This window comes from Mus pahari, chromosome 14, assembly GCF_900095145.1.
Source record: "Mus pahari chromosome 14, PAHARI_EIJ_v1.1, whole genome shotgun sequence".
Classification (NCBI taxonomy): Eukaryota; Metazoa; Chordata; class Mammalia; order Rodentia; family Muridae; genus Mus; species Mus pahari.
The window spans coordinates 70,280,938-70,302,865 of record NC_034603.1 but is presented as its reverse complement, the minus strand read 5'-3'; the positions used below and the strand labels follow the sequence as shown (position 1 = coordinate 70,302,865).

At 49.4% G+C, this 21,928-nt stretch overlaps 2 protein-coding genes across 5 annotated transcripts in view; one reads left to right on the top strand and one right to left on the bottom strand.

Annotated features, from left to right (window-relative positions):
* The window catches only part of Eftud2 (elongation factor Tu GTP binding domain containing 2), a 42,855-nt gene extending 23,904 nt beyond the window's left edge, over nt 1-18,951 (top strand). For 2 of the 3 annotated variants that reach the window (XM_029545914.1, XM_029545913.1), the window contains exons 12-28: nt 1,866-1,929; nt 2,283-2,373; nt 5,817-5,952; nt 8,241-8,368; nt 9,404-9,597; nt 10,811-10,922; nt 11,269-11,409; nt 13,252-13,353; nt 13,962-14,044; nt 15,830-15,916; nt 16,065-16,191; nt 16,354-16,441; nt 17,041-17,159; nt 17,312-17,406; nt 17,856-18,009; nt 18,166-18,273; nt 18,529-18,950. In XM_029545914.1, the coding sequence (XP_029401774.1) occupies nt 1,866-1,929; nt 2,283-2,373; nt 5,817-5,952; nt 8,241-8,368; nt 9,404-9,597; nt 10,811-10,922; nt 11,269-11,409; nt 13,252-13,353; nt 13,962-14,044; nt 15,830-15,916; nt 16,065-16,191; nt 16,354-16,441; nt 17,041-17,159; nt 17,312-17,406; nt 17,856-18,009; nt 18,166-18,273; nt 18,529-18,624 (1,925 nt within the window). In that variant the 3' untranslated portion in view covers nt 18,625-18,950. Of the gene's footprint in view, nt 1-1,865; nt 1,930-2,282; nt 2,374-5,816; nt 5,953-8,240; nt 8,369-9,403; nt 9,598-10,810; nt 10,923-11,268; nt 11,410-13,251; nt 13,354-13,961; nt 14,045-15,829; nt 15,917-16,064; nt 16,192-16,353; nt 16,442-17,040; nt 17,160-17,311; nt 17,407-17,855; nt 18,010-18,165; nt 18,274-18,528 lie in introns of all 3 variants that reach the window. The other variant, XM_021211400.1, reaches the window with a different exon arrangement.
* A 245-nt stretch (nt 18,952-19,196) lies between these two features.
* Higd1b (HIG1 hypoxia inducible domain family member 1B) lies at nt 19,197-21,582 on the bottom strand. 2 transcript variants are annotated; one of them, XM_029545915.1, is made up of 4 exons: nt 21,456-21,582; nt 20,642-20,791; nt 20,071-20,205; nt 19,197-19,526 (listed from the first exon to the last, which is right to left on the bottom strand). In XM_029545915.1, exons 2-4 carry the CDS (start codon nt 20,739-20,741, stop codon nt 19,465-19,467), a joined length of 297 nt encoding a protein of 98 aa, XP_029401775.1. In that variant the 5' UTR covers nt 20,742-20,791; nt 21,456-21,582; the 3' UTR covers nt 19,197-19,464. The 2 variants fall into 2 exon arrangements, with proteins under 2 accessions (XP_029401775.1, XP_021069694.1); XM_021214035.1 differs by lacking the exon at nt 21,456-21,582 and having other exon boundaries at nt 19,397-19,526; nt 20,642-21,106.
* Nucleotides 21,583-21,928: the final 346 nt, after the last annotated feature.

The following is a 21,928-nucleotide window of genomic DNA, read 5'->3' as shown; positions in this document are numbered from 1 at the left end:
AACAGACACAGTACTGGGCCTGATGGAAGAGGGTTTGGGGTCCCAGGTACTTGTTTTCATTGGTATTTAGGATCTGTTAAAGATGGCGGTGGTGCTCGGGGATTTTGTCAGTATTCAGAAGCAGGATTGTGAATGTAGACTGTTGTTATCTGGTATTGGAAAGGAGGGGGATGGGGGCACATTGGCTCATTCTTTGATTCAGTAAGTAAGCCTTGAGTCACAGGTCCTTTGTTGTAGGTGCTGAGGGCTTGTTTCTCTGGGAGACAGAGTCTTACTATGTCTCCTAGGTGGACCTTGAACTTGGAATCCTCCTGCCTGAGTCTCTTAAGTAGGGTTATAGACATGCATCATGTCTGTAATATAGTCTTCTGCGCTCTAAGTGCAGTCCAGTGTCAATTGTCCTGCAACTGTAAGGGCATGGCCAGGTGCATCAGTTCACAGTGGAAGGGAAGTTTCAGCAACTGGGAGAATAGGAAAGAAGGGGCAGGCATGGCACTCAGTTGGACGAAAGAGTATGTGGCATACAATAGTCCTGGATTTGATCCTCAGTAAAACTGGACATGGTTGTACACACATACAGTCTCAGCACTTGAGAGGTAGAGGCGGGAGAACCCAAGGTCATCCTTGATTGCATAGTGAGTTCAAGCTAGCCTGGGCTAGGTACTCTAAAAAAACACACAAATGGGGCTGGAGTTAAGAGTTAATGGCTCAGCAGTTAAGAGCACTGACTGCTCTTCCAGAGGTTCTGAGTTCAAATGCCAGCAATCACATGGTGGCTCAACCATCTGTAATGGGATCTGATGCCCTCTTCTGTTGTGTCTGAGGACAGTGACAGTGTCTTCATATAATAAGTAAATATTTGAACAGGAAGGAGAAGTAGGTAGAAGAGGGTTTGGAACTTGTTGAAATGCAGCAGTAGATGTAACGAGAGAAAAATCTGGAGAGGAAGTGGGGCTTTTGGGGAAGGGGCTACAGTTCCCTGTGCTGTGTGAGGTGAGAGGGGACAGCCTGATATCTGGATAGAATTACCTCAGAGGTAGTTGGTGTTCTCTGTTCTCTAACTGAATGCTTCAGGAGCTCTGTGCTCAGGAGGTTTTGTTGTTTTATAAGACTCAGGATCGACCCTAACTAGGGGCTTATCCATACTGGTGCTCTGATGCTGACTTACATCCCACCCCAGACTCAGGAGTGCAGACTTTAGAAGCAACAGTTGCTTGCTTCAGTCTGATCAACTTCACATTGCTGTTAAACCGAAATTACTAATTGGGAGAAGACAAGGCAGGCAGTTGTAGTGTCCTGGGCCTGTAGGGGATGCTGAAAAGGTGAAGGCGGATGGATCTGGGAGTTTGGGGGCAGCCTGCTCTACTTACAAGGTCCAGGCCAGACAGGGCTGCATAGTAAGATTCTTTTTTTTTTTTTTAAAAGATGGCTTCAGTGTTTCCTCTTGGGTGACTCCTGAAGGTTAGGGCTCCATCAGTGGCACCTCAGTGATGGCTGCAGCTAGAAGGCGCCCATCACTGAGATGGTTTCTGGATTGCAGAAAGGATGGGCGTCAGTCACTACAGTGGGTGCAGAGCAGGTGGCCTGCTCCATCAGCAGCTCGGGCCATGCTCCTGGTCAGAGCTCTGCCTAGGCCTACCAGGACCCTGACACTTGGGGAGATGCCTGGGTTCTCCTGCTTCTGCTGTGACCTTGTCTGCTTTAGGCCAGTCCTGGCCTCCTTTGTGCCTAATCAGAAGGGGATGTCTAGACCTTGGGAAGGAAGGCACCAGAACTCTTGAGTTTTAAATCACTTGCAGCACCTGAAACAGAATTTTGAAACACACTTTCCCAGACAGATTGTAATTGTGTGGCTTTTTGTATAGGTGACATTAATTACCAGGAATTTGCCAAAAGACTCTGGGGTGACATCTACTTCAATCCTAAGACGTAAGTAGCACTTGGGGTGTTACTCTTGTGGACTGATGATGTTTTCTCAGTAACGATACTAGAGTTTCTGAGGCTAAAACCTACTTTTGTCTTATGCATGAACCACCATGCCTCTGCAACCCTGAATGCTTGGCATCTTGGGCTGTAGGGAGGCTGTCTGCCCCAGGTCTGGAAGGTCAGGTCAGGCATTCGGGACAGCCACACCCTGAGTGCTCTTGGGAATCCACTTGGAAACTGTGATCACACGAGTCCTCTTCTTGGCTTCTACTTAGTCTCGGAATTTAAGCAATGTACCCTGGGATAATCCACATTCTCCCTCCGTGGTCAATCACAACGCTTCCTTTTCTCTTCAGGAGAAAGTTCACAAAAAAGGCTCCAAGCAGCAGCTCCCAGAGGAGCTTCGTGGAGTTCATCTTGGAGCCGCTGTATAAGATCCTGGCCCAGGTGAGTGTGGGCCACCTGCTTCACACCTGCTCAGTCATCGCTTGCTTGTGTTTATTTAGTCTTTGTGTGGGGCATGTGTATAGGCCAGAGGTTGATTTCTTTCTTTCTTTTTTTTTTTTGGTTTTTTCGAGACAGGGTTTCTCTGTGTAGTCCTGGCTGTCCTGGAACTCACTCTGTAGACCAGGCTGGCCTCGAACTCAGAAATCGGCCTGCCTCTGCCTCCCAAGTGCTGGGATTAAAGGCGTGCGCCACCACGCCCGGCTCAGAGGTTGATTTCTGTGTCTTCCTCTCTGGCACTTGACCTACTTTTTTTGAGGCAGGGACATAGACTAAGTCTGGAGCTCGCCACTTGACTAGATGGACTAGATTGCTTGGCCAGTGAACTTCTCTGGCCCGTGTCCGTCTCTCAGTGCTGGGGTAGGCCATTTCTACAAGCATACCCAGCTTGTGTGGGGATTGATCCAGTGCAGGGCCTCATGCCTTCACAGCATGCTCTAAGCCATCTCCCGCCCCCATCATCAATTGTTTATTAAAAGCCCTTTGACCCAGGTGTCACACACCTTTAGTCCCAGTACTGGAGGGGGGGGGGGTAGAGGCAGGCAGATCTAAATACAAGGCCAGCCCAATTTACATAGGAAGTTCTAGGACAGCCAGGACTTGCAGAGTCTCAAAAATTGCAAAACCTTTTGGAGGGCTTAGTGGTTAAGTTCACTTGTTGCTCTTGTAAGGAACCTGAGGTCACTTCGTAGCACCTCAAAATTATGTGTGGCTACAGCCACACATTTGTAATCTGTCTGGGCCAGTGTAGCTCAAAATTCTGTGAGCACCTGTTGGGCAGCTCACAAGCACCTGTAATTCCAGTTCCTGGGTATATGGTGCCCTCTTCTGGTCTCCTTGGGCATCTGCATGCATATGGTACACACACCCACCACACTCAATGCATTTGTACATACACATAAAATTGAAAAGTTTTGGAGGCTGGACATACAGCTCAGTGTGGCAGAGTACTTGTCTGTCATGCACAAAGCCTGGGGTTCAGTTCTTAGCACTGTGTAAAGCTAGGCCTGGGAGCGTAAGTCAGTAATCCCAGTACTTCCGGTACTTGGGGATTAGAGGCCGAGGGTCAGACTTCAGTGAGTGTCCTTAACTGCCTAGTGAGCTAGAGGCTACCGTTGACTGCTTGAGACCTTGCCTCAAAAAGCAAAGGATCTGGGCGGTTGGTTCAGCAGTTAAGAATACTTGCTGCTGCCAGGCGTGATGGCGCACGCCTTTAGTCCCAGCACTCGGGAGGCAGAGGCAGGTGAATTTCTGAGTTTGAGGCCAGCCTGGTTTACAGAGTGAGTTCCAGGTCAGCCAGGGCTACACAGAGAAACCCTGTCTCAAAGAAAGAAAAAAAAAAAAAAAAAAAAGAATACTTACTGCTCTTACAGAGGACCTGAGTTCAGTTAAGCACCCACATCAGGAGGGTCATAGCTGCTCATACTTTAGTTCCAGAGGATCTGATGCCCTCCTCTGGTCTCTATAGGCACCTGCGCGCATGTGGTGTGCACATAAATTCTCAAAGTCTCACACACAATGCACAGAAATAAAAGCAGACTCCTGTAATGTTTGAGCCAAGTGTGGCAGCATACCCCTGTGGTTCTAGCACTAGGAAAAAGTGGTTCAGAAAGAGGAGATTTCAAGGCTACACTAGACCACGTGAAACTGTCTCCAAAAAACGATGGAGTTTGTTTGTTTGTTTGTTTGTTTTGGAGACAGGGTCTCATTATATAGCCATGTCTGGCTTGAAACTCACGGGAGTGGGTGGAGAAATGGCTCCGTGGTTAAGAGCACTTATTGCTTTTCCAGAGGTCCTGAGTTCAATACCCAGCAACCACATGGTGGCTCACAGCCATCTGTAAAGGAATCCCATGCTGTCTTCTGGTGTGTCTGATGACAACCACAGCAGCAGTGTACTCAAATACATAAAATAGAAATAAATCTTAAAAAAAAGAAAGTAAAAAACAAACAAACTCACAGGACTCCACCTGTCTCTGCTTCCCGAGTGCTAGAAATAAAGGCGTGTGTCATTATACCCAGCTAAGGAAAATGTTTATCTATAACTGCATAGAAAGAAAAGCCTAGAAATATGTTAAGTGTTTATATCATTGAAAACCTGACTAAGTTAATCATGATGTAGTCATAAAATGAAGTATTTTTCAGTCACTAAAAGAATGCCTAATGCTGGGTGCTGTGTTGCACACCTGTAGTCAGCCCTACTAGGGAGGCTGCAACCGAAGGAAGATGACCAATTTACACAACAGTGAGAAGACCTCATCTCAAACAACAGTTGGTTGTGCTGTATCTGTTTGTTAGAATGGTTATAACCGCTTCATAGTGACCATTTCAGAGCACATGTGATGTTTGTGAGGTTGAAAGGGTACTAAGGATGTAGTTGCCTGATCGTGGAGCCTGTAGGCTCTGTTGTCAGGATGCTAGATCGAGAGGCTCAGAAGGTAAAGGCCAGCCTGTGCTACAGTTAGTTCAAAGATAGCCTGGGCAACTTGGTTGTTCAGCCCTGTCTCAAAACAAAGAGTAAAAACAGGGCTGGAAATAAGTTAAATGTTCATATCATTGAAACCCTGGTTGAGTGAATCATGGTGTATCTCTATGAAACATTTGCCTCACATATGATTATCCCTGGGGTCAGTCCTCAGTGCAACACAAGAAAGAAGGTGGGAGGGAGGGAGGGAAGAAAGAAGGGATTAGGAAGGCTGTGGTTAAGCTTTTGCAACGCTCAAGTAGAGTGTAGCACTGTGTTGAAATGAATTCATGCTGAAGGGCCGAGCTGTAGAGGTGAGAGTGTCCTGCGGGAGCATTCATACAGATCTTTCTTCCAGACAGGAATAGAATATGCAGGCTGTTCACTCAGTGCTGTGTACAGTGGATGCACATACGGATGGTCACATGCACACACCGTGTGTGGCCGTTCCATCCTACAAAAGAAGAGAACATAGCAGTAGAACAAAATAATGACTAGAATTTATCAGTGAGAGAAAACACTTAGTATCTCATGTCAGACTGGAATGGATTAATAAAAGAAATTTATAGAATCTGCCACTGTAGAGAGACCTTAAGTCTGCAGAGGGTGATTTAGCTTAGCTCTGTACTGACAGGTGGCCTTTTTTGGTTCCTTCCAGTATAATGAATGAGCCTCTAAATCTGGGAAGTCTTTAGATAGGATGGCTCAGACGCCCGCCAGGGGGCAGCACTGACAGTATGTGGAGACCTGACCAGGTCAGAGCTACTCCTGTTTGACTTGAAGGCTAGGTATTATAGCCTCCAAATCAGACTGTTGTTGCCCAGAGCCCTCCCTGTGGAAGGTCCTGGCCCCCATCACTCATGTGAAGTACTTCTCTAGGGCTGTCACTACATAGCTGACCCAGTGCCTTCTATGTGTGCAGGTAGTGGGTGATGTGGACACCAGCTTGCCAAGGACCCTGGACGAACTTGGCATCCACCTCACCAAGGAAGAGCTAAAGCTGAACATCCGCCCCCTGCTCAGGCTGGTCTGCAAAAAGTTCTTTGGCGAGTTCACAGGTAATAAAGTCGTTCAAGGCCTGTGACGTTACTGTCCTTGGCTGGCAGAGTGGCTCACGGCTGCAGTGCTGCAGCTTGGCAGGTAGATGAGGATCATAGGACACTCCTGGCACATGATGCCTCACTGTGAAAAACAAACATGGTCCTGTGTGTGTCCTCCCACGGGTGGCCTGGAAGCTCTCTTCCCTGCAGGGGCAGCAGAGTCATGATAGTATTTAAGCCAGCAACAGAGTTGTCCCAGCTGTTTTCTTTAGTTGTTTCTTGTGCTGGGAAAAAGGAATTTGATTTCGCCTGCAGGTGAAGCAGACGGTGGCAGGCCTTGGGCTTTGATGCATTTACTGGGGTCAGTCAGAAGATTGTTCCTAGGGATATACTCGCTAGTCGGGACGACGCAGGTGGGGACTCGGGGATGTTTGGTTTCCTTCATCACTCTGACAGCACCTGACAGCAACAGTTGATTTCGGCTTGTGCTTTGAGAGGGTGCAGTGCATCGTGGAGAGGAAGACATGGTGGGATTCATGATGGTGACAGTGGACAACTGGCTCCCCACATCTTCACAAACCAGGAAACAGCCTGAGCTACAAAGAGAGTCAGGCTGTGACACAAAACCTGTTTCCCGGCCACCTACTTCCTCCTGCGAGGCCCACCTCCTAAAGGTTCTGCAGCCTCCTCAAACTGTACCTCCTCCTGGGGAGCAAGTGTTCATGAGCCTGTGGGGACATGACATGTTTGGTCAACCCCCTTTCCCATCCTGCTGAGCCCATTCTTGTCTCAGTTATGTAGAAGCCAGTAAGACCTGAACTTATTTTTGTTGAAGACATGGTCTCACTATCTAGTCATGACTGGCCTGGAACTCACAGATCTGGCCACCTGTGCCTCGTGAGTACTGAGATCAAAGGTCTGCACCCCTCATATGGCAATACCTGAGTTTTTATTCTGGCCTGCAGTTTTCAGGGGTAACCAAGCCAGCCTCCTCGTTCTTCTGTGACTGATTCTCATCTGTGAATAAGGACAAGTGCTCAGAAATGGTGGCTCATGCCTTTGTTTGATCTCATCACTTGATAACTGATGTAGGTTTGTCATGAGTTCAAGACCAGCGTGGGCTATGTAGCACTTTGCTTAATTATAGAGCAAGATGTTGTCTATAGCTGTGAAGCTGGCAGTCGTGGCATACACCTTCAATTCCAACACTTAGGTGACAAAGGCAGGTGGATCTCTGTGAGTTCAAGGCCAGCCTGATCTGATCTACAAATTGAGTTCCAGGATAGCCAGGGTTATATAGTAGGAACCTATCTCAAAAAGCGAGTAGTGGAGGGACAAGGAAAGGTTCCTCCTAGCAATCATGGATTCTAAGTCTGGTGGAAATTTGATGCCTGAACCTTTAAAGCTCATAATAACTCTGAACTGGCCATCAGTTTGAAGATACTGGACATGAGTCAAAACAGATATGCGCGGTACTAGGACTGTGGCTCATTTGATCTCCAGACTGAAGAAGAAAAAGATTTTACCAATCCCAGTGTCCTAATGAGCAATCTCTCTTTCAAGGCGTGTAAATGGGCTAGGGAAGCAGAGTAGCTTGCTGAGCTGAATAGAAACATGCAGTATTTCTCAGGGCAGGCTGCTCAGTTGAGGACTGTCCTAAGGAAGTCTAAGAAGGACACATGGGAAAGTTATCTGGCATAGTGCAGAACTCAGCAAATACTTGTGTTCAGTAAAAGTATGGTTCTCTTTAGCTATAGAATGTTGTAGAGTCTTAGTTAGGGTTTTTCTGCTGTGAACAGACACCATGACCAAGGCAACTCTTGTAAGGACAACATTTAATTGGGGCTGGCTTACAGGTTCAGAGGTTCAGTCCATTATCAATTATGGCAGGAACATGACAGTGTTCGGGCAGTCATGGTGCAGGCAGAGCTGAGAGTTCTACATCTTCATCTGAAGGCTGCTAGCAGAAAGCTTCAGGCAGCTAGGATGAGAGTCTTAAAGCCCACACTCACAAGGCCACATCTCCCAACAGTGCCACTCCCTGAGCCAAGCATATACAAACCATCACAGAGTCTTTAATTTTTTTTTTTTTTTTTTTAGCTAGATTTTTAAGGAATTGTGTCCCACTAAGACCTGCTTCTTAAACTCTCCTGACATCAGTCTAACTCCAAAAGTGTGTGTTTTCTCCTCCTAGGAAATCCCTGGAGTGTTGGCTTCTGGAGTGAGTCCATGCGTTCCTTCTACACACTCACTACGAAGAACATGTGCCAGTGGTATAGTAATGGCTTCCTCTTCTTCCTCCACAGGCTTTGTGGACATGTGTGTGCAGCACATTCCATCTCCAAAGGTGGGCGCCAAACCCAAGATCGAGCATACCTACACTGGCGGCGTGGACTCTGACCTTGGCGAGGCCATGAGCGACTGTGACCCAGATGTAAGGGAACATGCCCGCAGTGCTGCTTCTGCACCCGCGTGGGCATGCTGAATCTGTGCTGCAAGCGCATTGCTTTTCTGCTGTCCTAGCTTGTCTCCCTGTAAGCAGGGTCAGTCCTGCATTCAAAGCTTGGTCGTAGTTGTCCAAGTCTGTGACCTGCGGGTGCTGATGAGGGGGTGGCTGTGATGAAAATGAGACAGGTTAAGGAAGGGGTAGGGCGTAGTGCCTGGAAGAGAGCAGAGAAACAGCGCAGCTGTCTCTTCACACTGATGTTTAAAAACATCAGTCTGGGCGCAAGGTCTAGTACGTAGTATATACCACTAGTAGGATATATACTTATCATGCTTGAACTCAGCATTCGGTTCCCAGGGACCAAGAAGAAAAGGTACACAGACATCCCAACTGTTGCCTGGGTAATCTGACTTCTCTTTTTAAGTACTGAGTTCCATGTCCATGGGGAATTTAGTCTTGTCAATGCTAGTTCGTGATCTTAAACCTTCTCTCCCCCAGGAAAAAAAAAAGAGGTTTTGGTTGATTGTATGTGTTTCTGTGTGTTACATATATTTATTTTTGCGGCTGTCTGTCTGTCTGTACAGATGTCATGGCGTGCATGTGGAAGCCAAAGACAACCTTGTTTCTTTTCCCAGGGATCAAACTCAGATTGTCAGGGTTGGCCGCAAGCCTCTTGATCCACTGAGGCCTGGGCCCCTCAGTGTTTTATGTGTTTTATGGCATAGATTTCCACTCTGCCTTGAGCTGGGGTTCCATGCTTAGGAGTCCTCCTTCAGACCCCCTTAAGCCAGCCTGTCCCACCACATCTGCCTTAGTTGTGTCATTTTTATTTTTGTTGTTTCTGAATCTCCTGTTGTCCCTCCCTTCATAGAGGGAGAGAAGGTAACGCATGGGTTGGAATTTTTCCAGGAGTCACATCTTCCTTAGTCGGCCTTTGTCCTCAGCTCATGTCATTGCTGTCAGGGAGGTGGTGTTACCTTCTTGGTGTATGTGGTTAAAGCTGTTTCCTGTCCCCTCTGCCAGGGTCCCCTGATGTGCCACACAACAAAGATGTACAGCACAGATGACGGAGTCCAGTTTCATGCCTTCGGCCGGGTGCTGAGTGGCACCATCCACGCTGGGCAGCCTGTGAAGGTGCTGGGGGAGAACTACACCCTGGAAGACGAGGAAGATTCCCAGATCTGCACCGTGGGCCGCCTTTGGATCTCAGTCGCCAGGTACTGTACAGCTGACCAGAACCTAAAGGTCACATGTAGCTTCTATCCTGCGAGTGTCCCAAAGTGTTAGGAGGGGTCCTAGGGAACACAGCCTCCTGATAGTACAGTGCAGAGTCAGATAACCCCTCCTGGAAGATGTGTTAACACTTAGTTCTTAAGGTTGCCAGGGCTGAAAGGTAACTTGTTTGGGATGTCACTTTTGAGCCTTGGGTACCTGTGGTGAAGCCTTTTTAGGAAGATTTTACTTTTGCTTCTTTTCTTCTTTTTAATGTGCTTGAATATTTTGCATGCATGTATGCCTGTGCATGGCACGCATGCTTGGCGCCCAGTGAGACTACAAGAGGGCTGTGCACGGCATGCGTGCTTGGTGCCCAGTGAGACTACAAGAGGGCTTTGGATCCCTGGGAACAGGAATTACAGACAGTTCTGAACCTCCATGTAGGTGCTGGGAATGAAACTCAGGTCCTCTGCAAGAGCAGCCAGCACTCTAAACTTCTGGGCCACCGTCTATCCTCTTCCCCATTTTTCAGCTCTTCTGTGCCCCTTCACTTGTTGCTTCAGGTTTTCTTCCCTAAAGCGGCTGTTTCCAGACCTCTGCTGGCTGGTCCTTGACTAAGGTTGTGCTGAGCCCCTGACGCATCCTGAGTCTGCTGAATCAGACTTGGGTCTCTGGGCTGTTTTTCATCTCTGGTAATGAACAGAACCAGAGCAGTCCATCAGTAGTGTGGCTGCTGGGCCTCAGTGACGACGCCCTTCCTCCTCCAAAGCCACCTTTTGCTCTAGAAGGCTGGAGGAGGTAAAGAGCTCAGAAATGAAAGTGTCTGTTTTAGTGCCCCTTACATTAGAGAAATCTTAGGCAACAGGTACTTTTTATTTTTATTTTTTGTTTTGTGATACAGGGTCTCTCTGTATAGCCCTGGCTATCTTGGAACTCACTCTGTAGACCAGGCTAGCCCCTAGTGCATGGGGGTTCACAGGCTTTTTACCAGAAGTTTCCACGTGGACTTGGGCTTTCCTGATGCTTCTTCATATGCTGCACACTTCCATTGCACTTGCCCTGGGTGCGCGCATATGATTGTTGGTCACACCCCTCTCCTGCTCGAATGGCTCTGTGTAATTCACCTCTGCTCCTGGCATGTAGCAGATGCTTGGTATGTTGTTAGAGAGGGAATCTCTGACTTGTTTCTTGCTTATTTATTGGATATTACTCTAGGTACCACATTGAGGTGAATCGTGTTCCTGCTGGCAACTGGGTTCTGATTGAAGGTGTTGACCAGCCGATCGTGAAGACAGCAACCATAACTGAACCCCGAGGCAACGAGGAGGTAGTTTTTAAAGGGGCACACGGAGCTAGAGAGGCACAAGGAGCCACAGGCATGTGAACAACCAAGCTTGGAAATTGAAAAGGTCCTGCTGTAGAGCCACCACTGGCTTAGCTTGGCCCTAGTATGTGCCCTTGCCCCGTGAGTTCTCCTCAGATGCCAGGAGTTAGGAGGACTGCCTCTCGTTCTTGCCCAGTGCTCTGCCAAAATGCCTGAAGCAAACGGTCCTTTAAATTGGGCTCCGCTGTACCATGGTTCTTGGTTGGGGAGTCAGGATTTCAGTTTTTCCCTTAGGCTTGTGCCTTCTTGCCTTAGGCCCTCACTCACTCCTCTGTTCTTTGGATCTCAGGCTCAGATTTTCCGGCCCTTGAAATTCAATACCACATCTGTTATCAAGATTGCAGTGGAGCCGGTTAACCCCTCAGAGCTGCCCAAAATGCTTGATGGCCTGCGCAAGGTCAACAAGAGCTATCCGTCTCTCACCACCAAGGTATGGTCAAGGCCGCTGTCTGTCACTCCGGGCCATTCAAGAGGTGTTCTTCCTCTGTCATTTTCCACGGCCTAGCTCATGAACAGTCCCCACCCGCCTGTTAGCATTTGAGGGCAGACAGACTGGAGCGTGCACTTCTGTTTCCTCAGACAACTTTACATAGCCACATTCTTCAGTGGGCACAGTTTGAATCGGTTTTCCAAAGAAATGAGAAACAGGCATGGTGGTAGGCACCTATTATCCCTGCATCTGGGAGGTTGAGTCAGGAGGAGCCAGAGCTCAGGATCAACATCCTCAGCTCCGTAGGGGGGTCAGAGGCCATTGTGGGCTACAGGTGGGGCCGGAGAGATGGCTCGGAAGTTAAGAGCACTGGCTCTTCTTCCAGAAGACTCTGGTTTGATTCCCAGCACCCGGGGTGCTGCTCATCACCATCTATAACTACAGTTCCAGGGGATCGGAACTGCTCTCTTCTGGCCCCACAGGTGTCAGGCATGCATGTGATGCACAGACCTAAATGCAGGCAAAGCACCCGTACACATAAAATAATAGAAAAGAAGACAAGCGGAGCTGGAGAGATGGCTCAGCGGTTAAGAACACTGACTGCTCTTCCAGAGAGCTTGAATTCAATTCCCAGCAAGCACATGGTGGCTCACAGCCGTCTGTAATGGAATCTGATGCCCTCTTCTGGTGTGTCTGAAGAGAGCAACAATGTACTCATATAAATAAAATAAATCTTAAAAAAGAAAAAGGAAATAGTAGAATTCAAAAGAGAAATACATAAGAGTTCTGGTTAGAGAGACTTGGGCCTAGGGTTTGGCCTCTACTGCTCTTTGGGTTAGTAGAAAAAAAGAAAAAAAGCAGAAGTGGCTGGGCATGATATACTCCTGAGCCTGCCAGACTATGTCTGTGTAGCTGGAAGGGAGAGTTTGGGATAGCTTGTGTTTGGATGTAAGGATAGGGTTGGCCAAGGTAGGAATCCAGTCAGTGATGCTGTGCTAAATGGTCCTGTCGTCTTGGGGACCTACTACTGGTTAGGGCGGTATGGTCCTCTTAACTGACTGACTGTTCTTGTACTGGGGACAGACTACTATTGTGCAGTATTGGTTGGCCTAGCATTAGCTCTGTCAATCAAGTTGACCTCAAGCTCAGAGTGAATCTCCTGCCTCTGCCACCTGAATGCTGAATTACAAGCTGTCTTAGGTAGGCTTTCTTTTGATGTAATGATCAAAAAGCAAGTTGGGGAGGAAGGGTTTATTTAGCTTACATGTCCACATTGCTGTTCATCGCTGAAGGAAGTCATTACAGGAACTCAAATGGGACAGGAACTTAGGGCAGGAGCTGACGCAGAGGCCATGGAGGGGTGCTGTTTACTGACTTGATCCTCATGCTCAGCCTTCCTTATAGAACCCGGGGCCATCAAGCCTGGGGTTGGTACCACACAATGGGCGGGGCCCTCCCCATTGATCGTTAATTGAGAAAATGCCTTACAACTGGACCTCATGAGGCATTTCCTTAACTGAGACACCTTTCTCTATGATGACTCTAGCTGGTGTCACATTGGGACACAAAACCAGCCTGTGGACAGGCATACCACCACACTTTTGGGGGATGGAGGGTGAGGTGTGAGATGTAGATCGTACCGAGGATTGAACCCAAGTCTCAGTCATGCAGAGGAAATGCTTAAGCACTGAACCAGCCCTTACCCTCTACTGCCTGAGATAGTCACTGCTTCTGATAATGAATGAGCTTTAGAACCTTCATCTCTGGTGCCTTGAGTTTAGTTTATATCGCTGTGACCAGGACATAGCAGTGAGCGCTGACTGCTGGGCTACTGTGTTTCAGGTGGAAGAGTCTGGTGAGCATGTGATCCTGGGCACTGGGGAGCTCTACCTGGACTGTGTGATGCACGACCTTCGGAAGATGTACTCAGAGATCGACATCAAGGTGCCCCTTCCCTTAGCCTGGCTGTCAGCTCCAGAGGGCTGTCCTGGGTGGGCAAACCCTTAGCCCCGGGACGGCCACTAGAGACCCTTCTGTGGAAAGTGCTTTCGGTTGTTCTTCATTGGGGAAGGTTCTAGAGACGGGTTTGCCCGGCTCACTGAGTCATTTTCAGTGTCATATTTAAAGTCAAGGCTCCCAGCCAGAGAGTACTCTGTCCCTGGTGATTGGCTCAAAGTGGGCGGTGCCTAGCACCGTGCATGGCAGGACATTGTCGCCACAGGCCTGGTTACAGGGCAGCTGTACTTCCGGGGCTGGGGTGGGGCCTGAGAGTGGAGCAGATGTAGCTCTCCAGCACTGTTCTGTTGTACTCTGAGGGGTCAGTGAGCGGCAGGTGGAGGGAGCTTTCTTGGAAGACCATAATTGAAGCCCTAGTTTTAGAGCCCAGTTTGTGCCCCACTTCCTCCTGACTCTGCCGCTGGGCTCCTGGTGGTGGTGTGGGCAGTTCTCTGGCCTGCTGCTATACAGAGAAAGGGATGCTTCAGAATCCCCTCAGTACAGCTTTATCCTTCCAACAAAACTGATTTTTACCTCAATTGTTTTTCATTGCCTAGGTGGCTGACCCAGTTGTGACGTTTTGTGAGACAGTGGTAGAAACATCCTCCCTCAAATGCTTTGCTGAGACACCCAATAAGAAGTAAGCAGGAGGAGGGGGCTCCAGAGAGCAGTAGGGAGCAAATACAGTGATGGGTGCTGGGGAAATGTCACAAAGAAACCCAGTGCTTTGTATGCTTTTTCATTTTTTGTAACAGTCTTGCACTGCAGCTCAGTCTCCCCTGGAACTCATTATGTCTGTCTCAAAAAAGGGGGAGAGGGGCGCAGCGCATTTGGAAAGGAAGATACCCAATATCAGCAATCACTCAAACCTAGTCACATACTCAAAGGAAGAAGCTGGGTATGGTGGCACACACATGTAATCAATCCCATCGCCTGGGAGGTAGAGGCAGGAGGATCAGGAGTTATAGGCCAGCCTCAGTCCCATAGTAAGTTTGAGTGCCTATTAGATTTTTTTTTTTAATTTATTTATTATATACACTGTAGCTGTCTTCAGACACACCAGAAGAGGGCATCAGATCTCATTACAGATGGTTGTGAGCCACCATGTGGTTGCTGGGATTTGAACTCAGGACCTCTGGAAGAGCAGTCAGTGCTCTTAACCACTGAGCTATCTCTCCAACTCCCGCCTATTAGATTCTTTACTTAAAAAGAAAGTAAGACTGGCCGTGGTGGCGCACGCCTTTAATCCCAGCACTCGGGAGGCAGAGGCAGGCGGATTTCTGAGTTCAAGGCCAGCCTGGTCTACAAAGTGAGTTCCAGGACAGCCAGAGCTATACAGAGAAACCCTGTCTCGAAAAACCAAAAAGAAAAAAAAAAGAAAGTCAGACATGTTGGTACACACACTCTCAATCCCATCACTCAAGCATTCAGGTAGGTTTCTATGTTGTGAGTTCCAGGGTCAGAGCTACATAGTTAGCTCCTGTCTTTTTAAAAAACAACAAAATCAGAAACAAAAATCAGGCATAGTGGCTCAAGCCTGTAATCGCAGCACTTGGGAGGCAAGACAGGAGGAATGCTGCAAGGTCAGGGCCAGCTCCATCTGCATAGCAAGCTCTAAGCCATCTGGGGCTGCACACATCACCCTGTCTTGGGGAAAAAGAAAGAAAATGATAGAGGCTAGGAACATGTGCCTGGGCACCTGCGACTGACAGCCTTCTCTCCCACACTCACTGCAAGCCTGCCCCAGCTGCAGCTCTGCAGCAGGGGAGATTGCTTGAGATGGGCTGAGGGCTGTGTGTGTGTGTGTGTGTGTGTGTGTGTGTGTGTGTGTGTTGATTTTTGATGTCTCTCATAGACCAAGATGATCTAGAGCTCACTACATAGATGTGTCAGATCTTTCTGCCTGCTAAACACTGAGATTCAAAGCATAAGCCACTATGCCAGCTTCAACATTAGTTTTTTTTTTGTTTTTTTTTTTAGTGGGTGCTAAAAATGGAAACCCAGCTCCTCACACATGTTTACACGTGCAGAATGGAGAATGGCAGGCTCCATTCTCCAGCCCCCAGCCCCACTTTCCAAGAAAAAGCAGATAGACTGGAGAGATGGCTCAATGGTTAAAGGCACTTGTTGCTCTTGTAGAGGGACCAAAATTTTTCCAGCCACATGGTGGTTTGCACTTCCAGTCCATAGAAGCCAATACTCTTGTCTGGCTTCTTTGGGCACTCCACATATGTGATATACTTACATACATGCATGTGAAATAACTCATACATATTTTAAAACAAAAAAACAGAAATGAAAAGAAGACAAGGTACCCTTTGCTGCTCTGGCTCTAGGATTCCATTTCTCTTGCTGTCTCAGCAGTCTGTGCTGTTGGCCCTACTCATCCTGTGACCTCCTCACTGCCCCTGTCCTTTCTGACCAGGAACAAGATCACCATGATTGCTGAGCCTCTTGAGAAGGGCCTTGCTGAGGACATAGAGAATGAGGTGGTCCAGATCACCTGGAACAGGTTGGAACAGGGTTTACACTATGGCGTCTTTGCCTGGTCTCCTGACACCATCCCTCTTTCGATGTTGTCTTGGCTGTGGTGTGGGTAGAGTGGGTCTTACAGAAAGGCAGGATCTGTGGCCCCAGAAGTCTCCTCCTCTTTCCTCCAGAAAGAAGCTGGGAGAGTTTTTCCAAACAAAGTACGACTGGGATCTGCTGGCTGCCCGTTCCATCTGGGCCTTTGGTCCTGATGCTACAGGCCCCAACATCCTAGTAGATGATACGCTGCCCTCAGAGGTAAACCAATAGGATGCCTGTGGCAAAGTGTTATCCTTAGATGAAGAATCTGCAGTGCCCTCTCCCCTGTTGAAAGATGGCTTCTCACCACCATACTTTCTCCTCCTAACACTGCCTGCTGCTGCCAGTAGCCTGCTAAGGAGACCTAATGTTTCTGTGCAGGTAGACAAGGCCCTTCTTGGTTCAGTGAAGGACAGCATTGTTCAAGGTTTCCAGTGGGGGACCAGGGAAGGACCCCTCTGCGATGAATGTGAGTCCACCTTCAACCCGCAGCTCCATTCCCCAGGACCCTGTACCTAGCCACATGAGGCAATGACACAGGAATGCGCTTCCCGTCTTTCAGACCCAGCAGGAAAAGAGTACAGTAGGCTATCCCCAGTCTTGGGCCAGCGTCCTCCCCGCCCTGCCCCCACCCTACCCCTGCTCCTTCCCCATCTCCAAAATGAAGGCATCTCTAGATTGACCTGGCTCATAATTGCCGGGTAGAGCTCATCTTTGGGCATGTTGAAGACAGATAACATGAGGGTGATCAGGTTGCAGTGGTTTATTGATGTAGAATAATCTCTGTGGGACCAAATACAATCTCTAGAGCACAGTCTATGTCCAGAAAAAAGTTATTCAGAGCCAGCACATAAGCTTGTAAGAATGTTCCACACGTCACAATGTGGCCTGAATCAAATGCTAAGTGATGTATAACTGCTGACCTGTTTGCTACTGGCCTTGCTGATCTGGATGTGAGATGTTTGTATCAGATCTTTGTGTGGCTGCAGTATGGCCTCAGTGTAGCAAATTACCCTGCTGCTGGACCATGCTCCCTGACTAGCCCTAGCTCCTCCGTCTCCTTTTCAGTGATTCGGAATGTCAAGTTTAAGATCCTGGATGCTGTGGTTGCTCAGGAACCCCTCCACCGGGGTGGAGGTCAGATCATCCCCACAGCCAGGAGGGTAGTATACTCTGCCTTCCTCATGGTAAGTGGAGTTGTAGGGACTGTCCTGGGTCCCTGAGCAGAAAATTATATGGAGGATGAGGCACAGACCACAGAAGGATCCAAAGGTCTGGAGAGCTCTTATGTTCTCGCTCTTCAGCCATGCCCAAGCTGCGCCCTTTCTTGCTGTTGCAGGCCACGCCCCGTCTGATGGAGCCTTACTACTTTGTAGAGGTCCAGGCTCCTGCAGATTGTGTGTCTGCTGTCTACACAGTCCTGGCCAGGCGCAGGTGAGCTGCTGGTGTTGGGGGGGCTACTGGGGAGGCAGCCCCAGCCATTGCTCTCCCCACCTTTCCACTTCAGAAGCCTGCTGACCTCATTCCCACAGGAAGTGAAGAGCTCAGGCACTCCTACCTTTACCACAGGCAGTGGCTACAATTTGTTCTTGCTGCTGCCTGCCTCGTTACCCCCAGTGCCTGGGGGAAGTATGGAAATGAGGTGGTAATGGGGTTGTCATTGGATTCCGTCTCTTCAGTATCCCCACTCTTGCCTCCTCCCACAGGTGTTTGCTCCTGTGACTTCTGCTAAGATCCCCAAGCCCATTCCCTCTGTAGAGCATGTTCCATTAAATCTTACTTGATGGTAGCTGGGCTAGAATATACAAAGAAGGGCAGGAGACATATTGCCCCCTGCTTTTGGGTCTATATACATCTCTGGCCTTGGCTTTTGTCTTTCTCAGGGGTCATGTGACTCAGGATGCACCCATACCAGGCTCCCCTCTCTATACCATCAAAGCGTTCATCCCGGCCATTGACTCATTCGGCTTTGAGACTGATCTCCGCACTCACACCCAGGGACAGGCCTTTTCCCTGTCTGTCTTCCACCATTGGCAGGTGAGGAAACCTGTCCACCCTGGCCTCCCACTTTGGTCCTTTCAGCCAGGTCCCCTTCTGGCCAGGGTGCTCTACAATCCTGGAGAAAGTTCTTGCTCCTGGCTCTGAGTCCTCCAGGAAGCTGCCGCATCTACCTGAAACCTCTTTGCCTTCCAGATTGTCCCAGGTGATCCTCTGGACAAGAGCATTGTCATCCGCCCGCTGGAGCCACAGCCAGCTCCTCACCTGGCTCGGGAGTTCATGATCAAAACCCGTCGTAGGAAGGTGTGTGTTCTTTTAACCATTGCCGTCTCTCAACCCCCAAGATTCCATAGGAGTTGTGTGTCTTCTTCCTCTTGGAGGAAAGATCAGTCTCTGCACACCTCAGATAAGCAGACCTAGGGCCCAGAGGGAGCAGAGGGGCTGTAGCAGTGCCCTAAAGGCACAAGTCCTCAGGCAGCCTTTACTAGCCTTCCTCCCCTGAAGCACGGGTTCTGGGTGACCCTGGGGCTTACCCCACTGTCTGGCTCTGCTCCACAGGGCCTGAGTGAAGATGTGAGCATCAGCAAGTTCTTCGATGATCCCATGTTGCTGGAGCTCGCCAAACAGGACGTTGTACTCAATTATCCCATGTGAGTGCAGGGGGCTTGCAGCTCATAGACTCAAGCCAAGACCTGTGACTGGGCCTTCATGCTCTGAGCATCTGGGAACTGCTATGGGCCGTCTGAACAACCCAGAAACCTCCATCCCAATGAGGAAGGGGCGTCTGGCCTGCTTCCTTCTGTGGCCTCTGCCTGGCCCCATTCCCAAAGAACAGAGGAGAGCTTGGGCCCAGAGAAGAACGAGAACAAGATGAAAATGTTTAACCCTAAGGGGCCTGGCTTCAGGATTTACATGGAATTTTATTTTTTACAAGTTCCACTTTAGCCACAGTTTGTAAATGAACAGAACATTCTGACCTCTGCCTTGGTTTGCTGCATTCGTTCACTCCCGACCCTGTCTAATCCAAGCCCTTATATTCTGGGTATGTGATTTCCCATGAGGCATTACTGCCTCTGCTCCCAGCTGCAGCTGCCTTCCTAGTTGGGTCCCTAGGGGAGCAGCCCTTGGTGGAAGGAATGCCTGTGTCTGATTCAATGTTCCCATGAGTCTTGAAGCCCTTTTCCTGCCCCTACCCCTGCCCCTGCCTTCCCCTTCCCATTCCAGGCTGCTTCTGGCTGAAGTGGTATAGGAGTTTGGGACCCTGGGAACTGAGGTCCGTCTCCTAGGAGACAGACAATTGCACCCAGAGTCTCGCTCTCTCCCCTTGAGTTGGGGCCAGAGCCCTTTGGTTCCCACCCCATTGTCCTGGGACCTCCCTCCAGCCACCAGTTCCCTGTACCGCTCAGTAGTAAGGCTTGTCACTTTTCTCAGCATAGCTTTATTAGGCACATACAGACAGCCAGGGGACTGGGCCATCCTGCCGCCTCAGGAGTCCTACTTCTCAGCATCCTCTGACACCCTCTTGATGTAATCTCTGTACATTGTATACATGGCACCTGCATGAGGAAGGAAAAGCGCCCCTTGGCATCTGATCCTTCGGGGGTCCCAGGGCTCTTCCCCTGCCTTTCTCTCGAGGCCCAGCCTCCCTGCTCTTCTTTCTGCCCCAGATCCCAACAGTTGCTCCAAACAGCCAGGCACACAGCCGGCTGGGGGAGCAAATCTGATGGTCATGAGCCCTTTGATGTCTGCTCTGCACACAAAGTGGGCTGCTGGGTGGAATAGCCAGAGGTAGTTATGCATGAGGAAACTGAGGCCCAGTGAAAGGGACTAACCCATCACCACAGCTCGCAAGTAACTGCTGCTTCTTCCGGGTTCTCATCTTTGGGAAAACTTCATGAAGCAGGTTGTCTTCATGCTGTCCCATGGCCGAGCAACAGTGACCAATGGGGAACCCTGAGAAAGGCCTCCGCCTAGGGGCTCATTAAGGAAGTGATGTGGATACTTCCTAGTGCATGAAGCAGGAATCTGAGCCATGGACCAGTTAACGATGGACACCCCACTCTGTCCTTCCTCTCCCTCTGCCCCCACCATGCTGCTCACCAAGCATGATGGCCCCCACAGCACAAGCCTGTGCCGCCACTCTGGTGTGAATCAGATGGATGGACAGCTTGGTGGAGCCCCGAGCCTTGAGCCGGTAAATCCTGAATGCTGCTATCACCAGGCAGCCTGCTACACCTGTGAGCAGAGAATGGGATCACTGGGCATGTGTCCAAGTCCAAGGTCCCTTGGCTCCCCTCTGGGCAGTGCAAGTTGGGCACCAGGCACTGAGTAGATTCTTAGATTCAGCTGTGATCCTCATGATACCCCTTCCCCATAGGCTGGTAGTTCGTTGTCATGACTACACTGCCACCTCCACCCACTCCTGGCTTTCACCTTTTTGTATACATTTCCATGTTCTAGAGCCTGGAAGGAAAACTGAGGCAATCCCAGATTGCAATAATGACCCCCTAATCCGGAGGCTGCTGTTAGCACCCTGTTACAGCGTCTGTTCCTTGTGTAGTGTGTGGACCACTTGAGTTCTCTGACCATTGCCTCATTCTTTAAAAGGAACAAGAGACGTGAAGTCCCAGAGAGGAGGCACCCGCCCCAACCCTGTTCTTCCCCTACTCACCTATAGGCACCAGTGGAGACTCCCTGGTCTTCCTTAGGAACTTCTTGGACAGGTTGTCCTCACCCTCTGGTGGCACCCACCAGCCCTTGTTAGCAGACATGATCCAGGATCCAGATGTTAACAGCTGTGTGACTAGGCTTTAGCCTACCTCTAGAGGAGGGTTGCCACAATAAGGACTCTGATTCTTAGTCTTCAGGTCCTGACCATGCCCAGCACAACCTGCACTTGAAAAGATGCCCCTCTGGGTGTTCTCTCAAAAGGGTTTGGGCTGCTCGAGGCTACCGTCCTCGTGTCCGTAACATCTGCCTCTCCTCTGGTTCATCTGACTTTACTGTTCCGCTTGCTTCCTGCTCATGGTTTGCATCCCAATGGGTGTGAGCCTCTGGCCAAGAAAAACAGCTGGAAAAACCCAGAGTAGACTGGAACAGTCTTTGAATCTTGGGGCCCTCTTGGTCATGGATCTGTGGATAGTCACTCCTAAGGGAGCTACAGAGCAAGATCTGGCTCTGGGGATCCAGAGCTGTTCCAGACAGACGCAACACTGGTTAACCAGACCACTAGAGGAGATGTAAATTTCAAGACATTGATATATTTTGCACCTAAGACTAAAGGAACAAATTCTGGTCCTCAAACTGCTTGCCAACCTACTGCCTCCTTTGTGATCTCTTTGCGAACCCCTAAAAACGTCTGATCATAGCTGCATCCCAGTCCTCAAAGGAGGGGTACAGAGCCCTCTGAGGCCAGTCCCAGGACAAAGACTGCCTGAGCCAGCTCCTCCTGATAGCCCCTGAGTCTTGAGCATGCCCCTGCTTACCGTACTCGACCGATGGCTAGAAATGGAGAATGGACAGTTACACCAAGGCTCAGCATCCGCTGCTTTGAATCAGTAAAAGGCCAATGCCAGAGTTGTCACTATGGGGTCAGGGAAGCAGTGTCTTTGAAGTTATGACAGCAGGAAGGAGAGAGAACGGCATCAGTCTTCACACACATCAGTCTTCACACACACGCACGCGCACACATCCACTGAGCTCCAGAGGTAGCCAAGTAAGGTTAGACCTGATAAACTGCTGTAAGCCCATTGGTGCACACGTGAACACTGTTGTGGAGAAGTAGAGAAGCAAAGACAGACTCCTGGGCCCTTCCCTATGGTAAGCTGTTTCAAGTACTCTTGTGAGCAATGTGGAGCGTAAGATGGGGCAGTTGTAGGACTTTCTGGTCTTAGCCTTGATCCCCTTCGGAACCTCAGCTACTTAGGAAGCTGAGATGAAAGGGTTGCAAATTTAAAGG